Source organism: Diplotaxodon limnothrissa, linkage group LG12 (assembly GCF_057381915.1).
Source record: "Diplotaxodon limnothrissa isolate DT_005_m linkage group LG12, D_limnothrissa_male_GT1.1, whole genome shotgun sequence".
Taxonomy (NCBI): Eukaryota; Metazoa; Chordata; class Actinopteri; order Cichliformes; family Cichlidae; genus Diplotaxodon; species Diplotaxodon limnothrissa.
This window is the reverse complement of record NC_140607.1, coordinates 25,768,513-25,782,762: the sequence shown is the minus strand read 5'-3', so window position 1 is coordinate 25,782,762 and position 14,250 is coordinate 25,768,513. Positions and strand designations below refer to the sequence as shown.

At 42.1% G+C, this 14,250-nt stretch overlaps 1 protein-coding gene across 1 annotated transcript in view; it reads left to right on the top strand.

Moving 5' to 3' along the window:
* Window positions 1–6,585: 6,585 nt before the first annotated feature.
* The window catches only part of ptch1 (patched 1), a 48,744-nt gene continuing 41,079 nt past the window's right edge, over window positions 6,586–14,250 (top strand). Inside the window, exons 1-2 of the mRNA XM_085368425.1 lie at window positions 6,586–7,096; window positions 8,547–8,739. Coding sequence (XP_085224551.1) covers window positions 6,926–7,096; window positions 8,547–8,739 — 364 coding nt within the window. The 5' untranslated portion in view covers window positions 6,586–6,925. The remainder of the gene's footprint in view (window positions 7,097–8,546; window positions 8,740–14,250) is intronic.

Genomic DNA, 14,250 nt, shown 5'->3' with positions numbered 1-14,250 from the left:
CTTGTTTATGAGCTTACATTCCAGAAAGGTAACAGTTCCCGCTGTTATTGCGACCAAACTGAACAGGAGGTCTGAGTGAGTAAACAGAGGTCTGGACAGCTTATTAGTTTCATACTCTTAAATGTGTCACTTTTTCCAGTGGCCCTCCCACAGAGACCTACCTCAGTTCAAATACAAGTAAATCTTCCATTAATATGCTGCAGTCAAGATGCAGAGTGCAGATGTTTGAATTTAAACAAATATATTTGTTTGTGAATGTGTGTCTGTGACTCAAAATTTCCCTTCTTTCTTTGTGCAATTTATAAAAATGAATTTTTTGTGAAACTAACTCCATCTGTCTGCTCTCCCTTCCTCTCAGCCTATTTTGGACTGTATAACTTTCCTTCCTTTTTTTTTTGTAAGCCCTTTTTCTACAGAGCCACAGCGTTGATATTGTATTATACTGCTTATTTGTTGAGGCCATGTGTATACATTGAGACCAGCACACATTTCCTGTTAACATTGGAGGCTCAGCTCGCTTCCAAAAATTACAGCTTCTCAGGCCAGTTCTGCAGAACAGACCACTGCCTTGTCTAAATATCTGCTTGCTCCAACATTGTCCATCCCGGATTTCAAAGTAAATGTCAGCCAAACAGCAGACTAACTGTCAACTGCTGCACATAGTTCCAATAAAACTGACACAATTTAAAATTTTTAGTTTCTCATTAGCAGTCACACACTTCTTGTCAGGAAAACCTCATCTCATATCTCTATTCTCACATCATGCCTACTGACTTTTGAGAGACATCACTAGGAAGACACCCAAATCAGCTTGCTTTATGTAAGCTTTATTTTTTTCACATATCACTGTGATTTCACAAAAGAAGAAGAAGAAGAATCAAAATCTGTCCTGCTTTCTTCACTGTGCCAGTCAAACAAACAAAAAAAAGCATTTTCTTGATTTTCTTATAGTTTTGGTCCACCTCTCTATGTTCCTGCTAAATGTATCCTTGCCGAGCTCCTCTTATTGTACATACAAACCCTCACAGAAATTGGAAGAGGTAAACAGAGGCCAAAGTCTGCTGCTGCAACCTGTCAAACAGCTCTACGTATGATTGAAGACAATCTTGAGCTGCAACATAAACATCCCAGCAGGCTCTCACTCTGCACTCAGCCCCTACTCCTTCACAGGGAGCCATGGTGGTGCAGAGGTGGGGGGGTGGGGGGGGGGGGGGGCAGTTAAGATGGAGGAGGACGGGAGAGCTTTATGACCTGGCAGAAATATTGGAAATGGTACCTATATGGGCCTTCCAAAGGGGAATACCGTAAGGATGTACTGACAGAGAGATTTTCCGCTGACTAAAAATGTCCAGCCTTACAGATAGAAATACACAAAGAACATTTCCCGTTTAATACAACTCGTCTTCCATTTCCATAGTTTGGAGAATTAGTGTATAGAGCGAAAGACAAAAGCACCAGAGTATTTGAGAGGAAAGGCACTCCACAGCAGGTTTGGTATTAAAAGCACTGAATAAATGTGTGAGTGCAAAAATGGGCTTAGAGTAAAGGAAACTCGATTTAAAGTCCACAAGTACAAATAGCAGCTCTGTTTTAGGATCATATATTAACGCTTGTAGAACAATAATATTTTTGTAAGATTGTTAGCGGAAAATTGGGAGGAAAAAAATCAAACAACAAGGTTGCATCTAAGAATTTTCATCAGGGAAATGCAAAGACATGAGATGCTATTGAAAAACTTTAGACTCTGCTACTATCTATGCAGGAGTAATGATGCAGTTTTTCAGGAGAATTTATTGGTCAGTAGGTGGTGATTTTGCACATGTTCCTCTCTAATCTAGAACCTAACCATTGCAGTATAAGTTAGCACGGTGATACAGCCCATCGTATCACAGCACTTTATCCTGCTGCACAGGCCTGTGCACAGAAACACACATAAAAAAATAGTTACCAAAATGAACTGGGAAGACAGCTGTACAAACACATGGATGAGATAGAGGAAAGATAGACACTAGGAAACTAAACTAATAAAATCAACCGCAGATCAAAAACTCTTTTAGTTCAATTCAATTTTATTTATACAGCGCCAAATCAAAACAATAGTTTTCCTCAAGGCTATCATATATAATTATATCCTTAAACTTAGTTACAGCACTTTCAGAAAGAAATCTACTGTAATGAAATTTATTCCCCACTGCTGTGAAAACCATTGTTGTAAATGTAAATGTCATTAAGAAAACAGTCAGAAAAAATAGGCTTTTTGGGAATACTGTTAAATATTCCATTTCTATGGCATATGTTAGAAAAAGATGCGACTGCGATTAAAGTGGTGGGTGGGCTCTTTTGAATTTTGCGAAAAGCCAGTAGACAATGGACGGTGGATGATTTGATGAGCAGCTCTAAGGCCGAGTAGATATAGAAAAGGGCGTAGCTGGTCCCCTTTAGGCATTACGATATTGGTCAGAACAAAACCAGAATGTTACTCTTTATTTATGTTTACAAAAGATGGTTGAAACAAAGCTTTGTTTTCTTTTTCAAGGTTTGGCTAGCCAGGATTTTGTATCAAACCTCTGTTATTGTCTTATTGTTTACTGTGTTGGCTGTTCTATAAGCAAAGTTCCCATGGTTCAACAGCAAACTATTCAACTTGGCTAGAAGTTTGGGGCAAAACCTAGAAAACAACATATGATTATCATAGTCACAGCAATGTGTGCATAAGGGCATACAAGAAAACAAGCAGTCATGTTAGGGGCATTTACACATTTTGCAATACCTGTTTTCTTTTTGTTTTGTTTTGGTTAACAATCAGTGTAATGCTGCTAAAGCTAAATTGGACGTATAAACAACACTTTTGCCCATGAATGGAACATATCACATAAGCTTTCAAGCACCAAGAAACCTTCACTCCCACGCATTCATATTGATTTTCCTTCACTTTACTTTTTGTAAGTGGCATGAAAAACAAAAGTAGAGGATGTTCTTGCTTAACTGGGAACATTTGTTTTCAATAAACAGGTGTTCTTCTGTTGTTGTTGCCCCTTTTGGTCTTTTTTTTTTTCAATACACTTCACTGTAAGTGACTTACACTTACTGTAGTCTTATAACGACTGGAAAAAACAAACGCTTCATAAATACTCAACTAAACTGAGTATTTATGAACTTTCTGCATTTACGAGACTTTTTTTTAACTATTGGTTGGTTGGATACTGCTACTGTTTACTGATGTGACAGAAAACGAGTTGACTAAAAATGCAGTGGTTGGACTGGTTAAAAAAAATTCAAAGTATGTCCATAACGCCGGGTAATGGAAATAGTATTGATTAGAAATCTTTGTTTATCCCTGCATCAAGCATAACCATGGTCCTGGCTAAAAAGACGCTATTGTTTTGACTCAGGGATAGTAATGTTTTGGCACAGTTCTGCTTGGAACTGTAATCCACCTGCAAATCATAAATAAACGCATGCACTAAGCAAGGTTTCTCAGTGTTTTCTCATGGCCACTGGCCAGCAACCAGCCTTGAGGGGTGTGAGGGGCCCTGCCAGGGGTCACCAAAGGTGACTTGTTGGTGAAGTCATTCTGGGATCAATGCCCAATACCTCAAGCACCTAAATGAATACTTCATCTCCTTTCCTCATTAAGAAATCCATGTGGCTGTGAAAGAGGGCTAGATAAAAATTAAAGTATGTCTTCTTGACAAAACTTAACATATTAATAATAAAAACGAACCTAGAGTTAAACAGTTCGAACAATCAACTTGAGTAAAACAAGCAAACTAACTCTGAAACAATTTTTAAAAAATGTAATGCATAAGAAAAGCTAACAAATATTTAAGAAAAATATGATAACTCTCTCTGTAGGACATTGTTTTGAACAGTGAGTGTGTCACAGCAGATGCAGAAGAGCAGTTTAACTTATTTCTTTGTAGATCAACATGTAACAAATGATGTTTACATACAGATTTATTAAACATATTCGGTCACAAAAAGGGGAGTAATCTGATTTTGATGACAAGTATGAAAAGGTGACTACTGAAACCTTTTAGTTTGTTGTTTGTTGCTCCATGCCTTACAAGTTGAATGGAGTTGTTGATCTTACAAAATCTGAAATCCAAACTGTTTCCTGCATTTACAGATCAGAATAAGCTGGATTAATTTCTCCCTTCCTAAAGCCAGCAATTAGTGCATCCCATCCATGTTAATGGTCAATAAATAAAAAATGATATATGTTCATGTTTGGTCTAGGGTGTTTTAGTGTTGTTTGTGCATATGTATTTCATTAGTTCACACAGATGCTTGCAATATAATCTCCCGAGAGCATTTTTACAGGCATATCTTTACAACTTTTAACTACAGTATTCAAATGGGGGGAGGGGGACTATTTTCCACAATGACCTAAGGCACATATATGGAGTCCTGCAGCGTTACTGTCATGACAACAACTTGAACATGCATAGCACAGATATTGTGCTGCACTTACGGCTCCTACTTCCTCCTGTTCCACTGACACAGGCCTGGTTCTTCTCAGGAGCATTAGGGGGCATCGCAGCCTAACTTTGTTCCCCCTTGGACACTTTCCCTCACTCGGATGCTACACCTGCAGTATCTGATACTACACCTGGAGTATCTGATGGCAGTTAAATTGTATATATTTAAGGTTGGTTTTCTCCATCACAACCAACCTTCATACTAACTGCAAAGAAGAATCTTAGTATTTATGATACAGACAGATCAGAAATAAGCATTTATATGAATGTTATGTTATTTCCAGTAAAATGGACAGTTTCTGTCCAGACCAAATGTAAAGTAATTTGCTCCAAGGGTGACACTAAGGGTAGTAAAATTACTTACTTTGATAGTAACACAAATCGGTCTTTGTAAGTTAATATAATCTGAGACTATGTGGCTGAGGACATGTGATTGTATTAATCTGTTTGTGGTTTCCTTATTGTACAGCATCTACAGTCCCTTATGCATCAATGGAAACAATCTGTATGCTTGATCCTATGTGCTTGTTCCTTAAGTACCCACATGTGCACATGCGTCTCTATATTGCATTGCATTCACTTCTTTGATGTCAGAGTACACAGGTGTGCGTTGCGGGCTCTTTTTCTTTTTTTCCCCTTCAATTACCAAAGCCTAAAATACTGGAAGCTGCTGCTGCGTGATTGGCACAGTTTACGACGAATCACGTGACAATCAAAGGGTCCTGCCTATGAAGCTAAGGAGACCACCAACGTGGCCAAAAAAGGAACAGTCCTATAATTGGGTAAACTTTTTTTCTGAGCATTCTGACTGTGACCAAGACAGATTACGATGCATCTCTTTCTCTCCTCACAACACTTAATCATTCCTTTTTATCTTTATTATAACTGACTCGTTTCGCTCTCCGAGGAGCGGGAAATCACGGATTTGTTCTGAATGTTCTTCCCACCAGGACAGAAGATGGTAAGAGCTCGGCTGGCAGCCACACGCCCAGAGTCAGCTTAGATGGCTTAGGTGTGAAGTACACCTGATGCTCTGGCGAGCCAAGAGTGGCTGCTGGAGTTAATTGTTTTGCTTATTATAACCTTATTATTTTGACCCGATGTCTGTTTATTTGAATTAATTTGTTTTTATCTTTATTTCATGAAAAAAGTTATATCAGAATAAAGTCAATTATAAAAATGATGCCTGCAGCACGGATAGATAAATGCTACCTCCTTTGGCAGTTTAGGGACATGAGATTATAATGAAATCCTAAAATCCGCTTGCTTACTGTGCAGCAAGATGTAAATGCACAAATAGTTCTTATGTATATCTGCATCTATATGAAATGTGATTTTTTTTTAGCTAAATAACCATAATACTGTGATATTACCCTGTCGGATCACTAGACTAAAGGGGAGATAATTAGGCATTTGTATGCGTAATTGCGCATAAACACATCGCAGTTCTCTATAGGTAATATTTTCCCAGTTAGACGTTTTATCAAAGGGCTTTTGTTTTGCTTTGTAGAGAGCTGTGGTCCTGAGGCTGTGGCGTATTTTGATATGTACAAAACACTAATGAGCTGATTTTGGCGGTGTTGGACTCTAAAGATCGCAACAACAGTATAGCCTACAAGCCGCCCCCCTCTCATTGAACCAGTTAGAGGATCATCTGAGGGGAAAAAAATAGTTAAAGTTCTGACATGCCAAAAAGCCCCCTCCGATGCACAAACGGGTAGCTTGTATTTGACTTCGGGTCCTCTCGGGGAAACGCTTCATTATTGTAACGGAGCTCTACGTGAAAACCTGAATGCACCAAATGGGTTCGACTCTCGGCGAGCCTCCCCTGAAGTTGGAGATGCTCACATGAGGTCTGCCTGCCTGGGTGGTCTCTCTACTTTAGTGAGCTGTTGCTAAGCAGCTAATAATAGTCGTGTTTGCTGAGTAATTTCTGCCCTTCTGGAACCAATCAGATGCAAGAAACTCCTGCAATCTGACAGCCCCAGAGGCGGGATCTCGAGTATTTTTTTCCTCTTCTCACCCCTCCTCTTTCTCTGCCTCCAAATGGAGAGAGGTCTTTTTCTTCATTTCTATTGAATCTCAGAGTTGGCCGTGACGCGCGGCCCAGGGGAAGACCACATAGATGTCACCAGAATGCTACGACTATCGAGGTTTCATACCCGACAACTTGTGTATGGAAATCACTTCGCGAAGCTCGCTTTTTGAGAGAAACTTACTTTTTTAAGAGACACGGTGAATGCGGTGAAAGCGGTGGAGACCTCCGGATCACGAAATGTTGGGATGGAAGGCGCAGACTTTGACTCGCCGTCTCCAACAGGAGTATGAAGCCCTACTTCACGGGTGTGAGATCTCCGAGAGTGAAACTCTGTTCTCTTGGGATATCGCTACACGCTTTCGGGGAAATACTATAAAGTGGGAAACCATATCGCTGTCCCCGCAACATGGCCTCGGCTGGTAATGCGCCCTCCGAGCAGGAAAACAGAGACCCCGATCGGCCGAGGATAACGCGGAGGAACAGGGGGGACTATACCCGCAACACACCGCTGGATTTGGAGTATTTGCAGCGGCCGAGTTACTGCGATGCGGGCTTTGCTCTGGAGCAGATTTCAGAGGTGCTTTTATTTCTCATCTTGAACGGGAAAAGGCTTTGTGATGCTGCTTTCATTGTATTCGTCGAAAAGAAAAAAATGTGGCCAAACTGTCCAGTCGCTGCTAGGTAACGGGACGGGCTGGGCACGGGGTACACAGCGGTAAGGCAAGGTTGCAGAAAAGCGCAAAGTAGTTGTGTTTGATTTCACGCGACTCTTCCGATGCAACCGGCTTATGATGAAAGATGTGCTGCAAGTTCTAAGTGCCCGTTTCCCCAGTACAAACACGCGATTGTTTCCAGTGCATCCCCAACCTAGAGCAGTCCCGCACCAGGCAAAAAACATGCAGCTTTTACTCTCGCAGGCAACGCTGCCATTGACCGTTTCATAACATCCAGCCTTTCTTTTACGCGGAGCACCCAAAGCTTTAAAGAGTTTCGGTGACACTGTCTAAACTTGGGTGACTCGTGTAAAGAGGAGGAAAGTAAAGAATCCATGTGGCTGCCCTCTTCCGTTCACAAATATTGTGATTCCTCCCCGTGATAGCTCCTTCACTTCCCCGTGCAGGCCGGAACACACGAGCGGCCAGACGGGGAGAGCGCGTGTGAGTGCGTGGTGGTGGTATTTGTGGTTTTACCACATGCGCCGATTCAGGGTATTTAATATCACCGGGCGATGTGTGCGTGCAGGTTACTTCAGTAGCAATCACACTACACCTCAAAATGTAACAGTTTCTGTCAAGTGGGGAGCATGTGGTCTACAGTGCATTCAGTATTTTATTTTATTCTGTCTTTTAAGACTTATAGTCTGCTACTAACAGCAGTATTGTGCTTCCAATGGCCATTTTACATAAAGAGTAGAACAAAGACACAAGGGAGCCTGCTTAGTAGTTGTGGTTTGACAGTTATGTCCTGTTTACCTGTGTCTACTCTGGAGGTCCAGATGTACTTATTTTGGACTATTAAAAAAAAATTATATATATATTATTATTATTATTATTATTTGTATTCACAACTGGTTATTGTGGCTGTGAAGTGACAGGGAATGTTGGTACCTTCCCAGTGCATGTATTATGCTAAGGATTCTGATCTGACAGGACCTGTAGCTCGCACTCTGGGGAGTCCTCAGCACTGCCCAGGATCCCCAGCAGATTTGTGGTTTTTCAGTGAATAAAGGTTAGCAGAGGGATTTAGTGGATGTGTTGGAAGATCCCAGCTCTCTGACTTTAGATCCCCGGTTGTAGGTAAATGTGCAGTCTTACTGAAAAGAGAGCAGGTGGGATTCTTTGATCAAAGAGAGGCTTGTACTTTAAAACTGTAAAGGTTCTTTTAAGTGGACACATTTATTGTTGTAGCTTATTTGCATGTATACCATAAAATCTTTTGTCTTTAACCCTACAGCCTCACCTGAGCAGGTAAGTATGGTGCTTTGTCTGTTAACTGACAGTAACTCTGGGACTCTTGTCTTATCATAGGGGAAGGCAACTGGGAGGAAAGCACCTCTGTGGCTGAGAGCGAAGTTCCAGAGACTTTTATTTAGGCTGGGCTGTTACATTCAAAAGAACTGCGGAAAGTTTTTGGTTGTTGGCCTCATGATTTTTGGAGCTTTTGCTGTGGGCTTACGGGCAGCTAATTTGGAAACGGATGTGGAGAAACTCTGGGTGGAAGGTAAGACGCTCTTGATTATTTTGTTTTTTGACAAGCTGTGCAATTCATGATGTTTTTAAGTGTGACCTGCTGGGACTTTTCTTTATTTCAGTGCTTTTGAAACTGTTTGACTTCATATTGCATGTTTCCAAGAATTTGACACAGTTTAGTTTGGAGGAAGAAGGTTTGTTGGTGTTACTTAATGAAGTAGGTATGGGGATTGTTTATTGTATAGGTGCTGGCAAGCACCCAAGCAAAACTTGAAAATACTTGCCTATTCCCAACACACTTAGCTTCTAAAACCGTTCTAGATGCACACATAAGATGTGCAAGGGCTGAGTGTAACTATGCTCATAACAAGTTGTAATTAAGTTCATAAGGGGCTTTCGGGGTAGAAGAAATTTTTGTGAAAGCCGCCATTTTGTGAGATGTGTGTGAGTGTGTGTGTGTGTGTGTGTGCGCGTGTGTGTGTCTGCCTGCCTGCCCCCAGCAGTTGACTGTGTGTGGTCCCGTTTTGGACAGCTCTCAACTTTCCAAAAAGATTTGTCTCTGGCTGCAGGGAAAAAGCGGAGTGAGGGCAGGAACTCGTGTTTGCGGGGTGGATGGAACATTTGTTAGTTTTCCTTGTTTTTGAAATTCCTAAACAACTTATGAAGAGTGAAAATATATAAGGAAGAAAGAAACTGTGCATATGGGTGGTGCTTGTGGGGGGTTTAAGGGGAAGGGGCTGAGCTTTTTTTCCTTTCCTTTGATCCACATTCCTGCGCTTATGGGTAGAGTTGGCTGTAGGAGTCATGAATGGAGGAGCAGACTTGTTGAGAAATTGAAGTGGAGTACTGTTTGGTTATAAAAATGAATGCATTTTTTTAGCGTGTGCTTGTGTGGTTGCCTTTTTAACTTTTTTAAACCACTTTGTCTCAGGTTTAAAAAAAAAAGTTAACAAGATCAAGCACTAAAGCAAACTGATTCCTGTACAGATCAAACACCACACCTCCTGCCCGGGGTTGGCTGTTCTCCCCTTGTGTGCAGCTGCAGGGGTCTGACAGACAGCGTGTTCTTCTAATCTGCGGCGCAGGCGCAGTTGGCAACAGTTTAGGCAGAGGGGAGCCTCTTTGGGATAGGAATCCTGATTATACTCAGAGGATCGCACTGTTTTCACACCCTTTCACATGTCTGACCACGGTCGCGTATACTAAAGTGACCGGCACCTTTTGGAACTGAATATTATTGCACACTTCACAGTGCATCATTTACTCTTACACACAAGTGCTCAAATGAATTAGTAATATATTTATAACTTCTTGTAATTTATGTAAAAAAAATGAATAAATCAAAGATTTGCAGGGACCTGTCGCCGTTTTGTTGCCTGTTTGATTTAATTTTAAACGCTGTGTGGGATTTTAACAAAAATTACTAAAAAATACTAAGAGCATCACTTTGGCGTCTTCCTTCTCATACTGCTGCCCTTCTCAAAGAACGGGGTTTAGAAACATTTTGGCAAACTTTTTATTTAAAGCATATTTAAAAGGACAGCAATGAAGTCTTTTGGCTTCAAGATACATTGCAAGTGCAAACTGTAGACTTATTTCAGCTTCTTCAGAGTACTGAGGTTAAAATTACTAAAAGCTATAGCTTCAGAGTTATTGATTCAGTAGGTAAACGGTCTTCTTGTAGCTTCTCAAATGTGAGAATTTTTAGATTTTCTCAGTTTCCCATTATTATTTGCACCTTTTTGTCCTTGCAAGGTCTGGTAACTTGTGATTTATCAGCATTTTCAGATGTTTCAGCTGATTCTGTTGCAAGTTTAGCGCTGCTGGTGTTGCATCAAATTCAGGATACTCAAACCCAGAGTGACTGTACACTTTTGTTTTGTTCCACCAATAAATTTTGGTGTTGACAGAACTGAACCTGACCTTGACTGACACACAAGTAGTGTAGTGACCTCTGGTAGGCATCTACAAAATGGTCTCATACTGGCTCACACCAAGATGCGAACCCCTGCTCGTACACAGGCTCTGACTACAAGACAGGGCTGCTGTGGTTTTCTACATCCCGATAAGTGAGGGGTTCCAGATGCTGGTAGGGAGAGATCTGTTTGTTTAGATTAGACTGCACAGCTGAGGGATAGATTAGTTCTGCCTGGACCGTGGAACGCTGTGCTGGGCCGTGCTGGGGGACTGGCCCATCGTCCGAGAGGAAAAAGAGGAGAGGACAGAGTGCCTGTTTATGTTTCATTTGGTTGGAACTGCAGGCGACCCATGGACGACCCCACGTGGAAGCTGTGTGGCCTGTGGATGCGTGCGCTCATACAATACAGCCCAGCTCCCATCAGATCTCTCAGCTCCTCCAGTGTTGACCGGAGCAACATTCACGTTTGCGATCTCGTGTCGTGTCGGTCGTCACCTGCTTTCTGATAGCTGCAGAGCAGCTGAGGTCTCCGGCAGACCGCCGTTAAGTCTCTACTGCAGTTAGCTTGTAGGTCACGTGCCACAGCTTTTGCAGGGATTGTCTTTTCTCACACAGTGCTCACTCAGCACTGTTTATAAATACTCTGACACAGGAAGTTCTGTTTATTAGACAAAGTGACAGAGACCAATTGGGAGTGAGATGCATGCCTGCACAAAGACGCAGTGGTGTCAGACCTCTGAGGATGCATGGAAGTTTGTTCTTTACTTAACAATCGGGGCAAGATCGTAAGATTTTCAGTCTTGTTTTCCCACTTAGAAAACATCAAAGTGACCGTGGTTTCTATTTAGGGCAGATTGTATCCACACTACAGACAATCTCTGTGCTTATATCCACTCACAGGAAATGATTAGTTCAAACAGGAAGCTGTAGTATTGTGGTGTACTGTCTCCCCACACACAATTGTGGTCTGAAGCTCTCTGTGTGCTTTCCTCAGTGTTGGAAAACATGCTCACTGGCTTGCGACCTCAGATGCATCCTCAGCTTAAACCTGAAGATCATCTAGATGATCTTGCAGTGATTAACAATAAGCCACATTCATGGAGAAGAGACATGGATAAGCGAGGAATGAGAGTCCTTTAGGTTTCCTCCTGGCTGCAAATGGAAAATGGAGCCATCCCTTGGCATTCTAGGTTATGGCAAAAACAGGCCAAATTGTAAAGAAAATAGGAGCACTGCCTGCCACTAATTAAAACAGTATCACATAAACATTGGCCTTCCTGTAGGACAGCCCCTCTCTCTTTTGCTCCGTTTCTTTGCGGAGAGAAAGGCTGGAGATTATGGAGCTGTGCTGATTGGGAAGAGGAGACGCAGGGAGGGGATGGTTTGGAAGTTGGGGCTTTTGAAGCTTGAGCTCTGGGCAAGGGTTGAAGTTGAAGCCAGGGGTGAAGCTGACGATGTGGAGCTGTGGGGTAATCATGGCTGGAGTTTTATTTAGTCTATAGATTCAGCCTAGACTGAAGCGAGGATGAATTAAGTGGCTGCATTTTGTTCTCATCACACCTCAGGATCCAGAATTGTGAATCTGTGGACCAAAGAGGTTTGATGAAGGATAAGTGAAGAACAGTAACTGGAGGAGAAGACAGAGGCTTCGTGTTAACACTGGCGACTGCTACGTAAACGGCATGTTTTTGCAGTATTGACCGATGTCAGAGTTTATTTTAACTTAGCTGTGCTCCAATCTTAAAACCACTGACATGTTGACATGGCTACACATCAGTGTTGACCTAGAAATATATTACATCCAGTCAGACACTTTGCTCCGTAATGATTGGTTAAGGAAAATTGAATCTCTTTCCCCTATGGAAACTTATTACCAAGAAGGAAAAAGAGTGTAATTGCCTGACAGTTGTGTCTGATATCAAATGTATGGCAATTATATGAATGATTCAAGTTTAAAAAGAGCTTGTGGTCTCCAGATTTATGGCTGGGACTGGGGCACAGGGCAGTGGATTGTAGTCTCAAGGTTGCAGACTGAGGGGAGGGCCTCGGTCCCGGAGTGCTTTCTTGGGGGGCATAAGTGCAGAGGCTGGGGGCCACTGGGGTAGACCCCTGAGACCCTGAGGTCATCTTGTGGAGGCCCCACTATTTAAAACCTTACCTGATACTCACCCTGTGGCCTGGGTGCAGAGTGAAGACTCACAGCAGAAGTGGGAGGGGGGGGGTGGAGGAACTGCAGCAAAGGTCGCAGCTGTCACCGGTCACTGTTTGTATATGTTCACGTGCGGGCATGTCGCATGTGTATGCCTACTGTATAATAGAGCGCCTCAGTGCCAGCTGTTTTGTTTCGAGTTTGCACTCTTTTCTCATTGTGTGATGATTCAGTTTTGTGAGTTTCTGATCAAACTTTTAAAATCTCTTCTCCAGCAGAGGGCAGTGAATCTATTTTTTATTTAATCTCTGAATTACTGTATAATAATTTTATGTCAAATAAATATCCAAGTGCAACAACAGCGCGCATCATCATTCCAGCTTCAACAACAGAATACACTTGAAGGAGCGACATGTCACAGAGGGAGTAATTTCAAAGTCATACTGCAGAAATTTCACAATTTAATTTCCTTTTAAATTGAAAGTGGAGCGCCTCTAGCCTGTCCCTGAAATCAGTATGGTAACAGTTACAGTGGTGCCAGGCTATGTTTGTGTGGAGCCGGATTTAAGGTTTCAAAATCCAGTCTGATAGGATCAAATGTTGTTGTTGTTATTTTATTTTTTTTCTAAAGCCATTCCTTGCCCGTTCCTCCGTGTCTGTTTTGTATCTAGTATGATTAAGAACTGAGTCAACAGAGCTGGTGGTTGTTTTGTTGTTTTGCTGGTAATGGCAGTGGAAAAGGGTGCAGTATAATGTTAAGTGCATGCAGAAGAAGCCTTGACATCCTTTTTTGTGGAGGAGGAGGAGTGCCCTGAATGTGGTGTCTCCACTGAGAGGATTGTGGTTTGCATGGCTGAATTATTCAGCTTTTGATGTGTATACAAGCATAGATACATGCATGGGTGCATGTGCACACACACATGTACGCAGAAAGAGGCTTTGGAGTTTTGGTTCTGTGAATGAGTGGGTGGTTGAGCAGGGTTGGCATGCCAGTCTATTTTGGTAGTATCTTTTTTTTCCCTTTATCTTTCTTTTTCTCTCTTTCCCTTTCACTCTTTCTCTCACACTACACCTCCTGCAGCTTTCTTTCAGCAGAAGCAGCAGCAAGCAATCAAACATACAAACGCCCCCCCCCCCCCACACGCAATATTTCTCCCTAGTTAGCGCGGCATACACGACATAGAGTCATCTATTCTTCTCTCCTCATCAGTTTCGCTCCCTGACATCAAATGTATACAGTAATACTCAAACGTGAGCGCACCTACACATGCGCGCTTGTTCCAAACTGCACTCCGCTGAGTTTGTGTTTATCAGTTCACTACAAACATGATTAAACCCCTCTATAAGGAATAACATTCCAGTGTGTTGTGTTAAACTTTACGAGTTGATGAAAAGTGCAGGCTGGCTGGTGAGGGATTTAGTGTGGGGAAACATTGCGCCTCTGGTACTGTACACAGACTCGCTGCGCTGTTTTC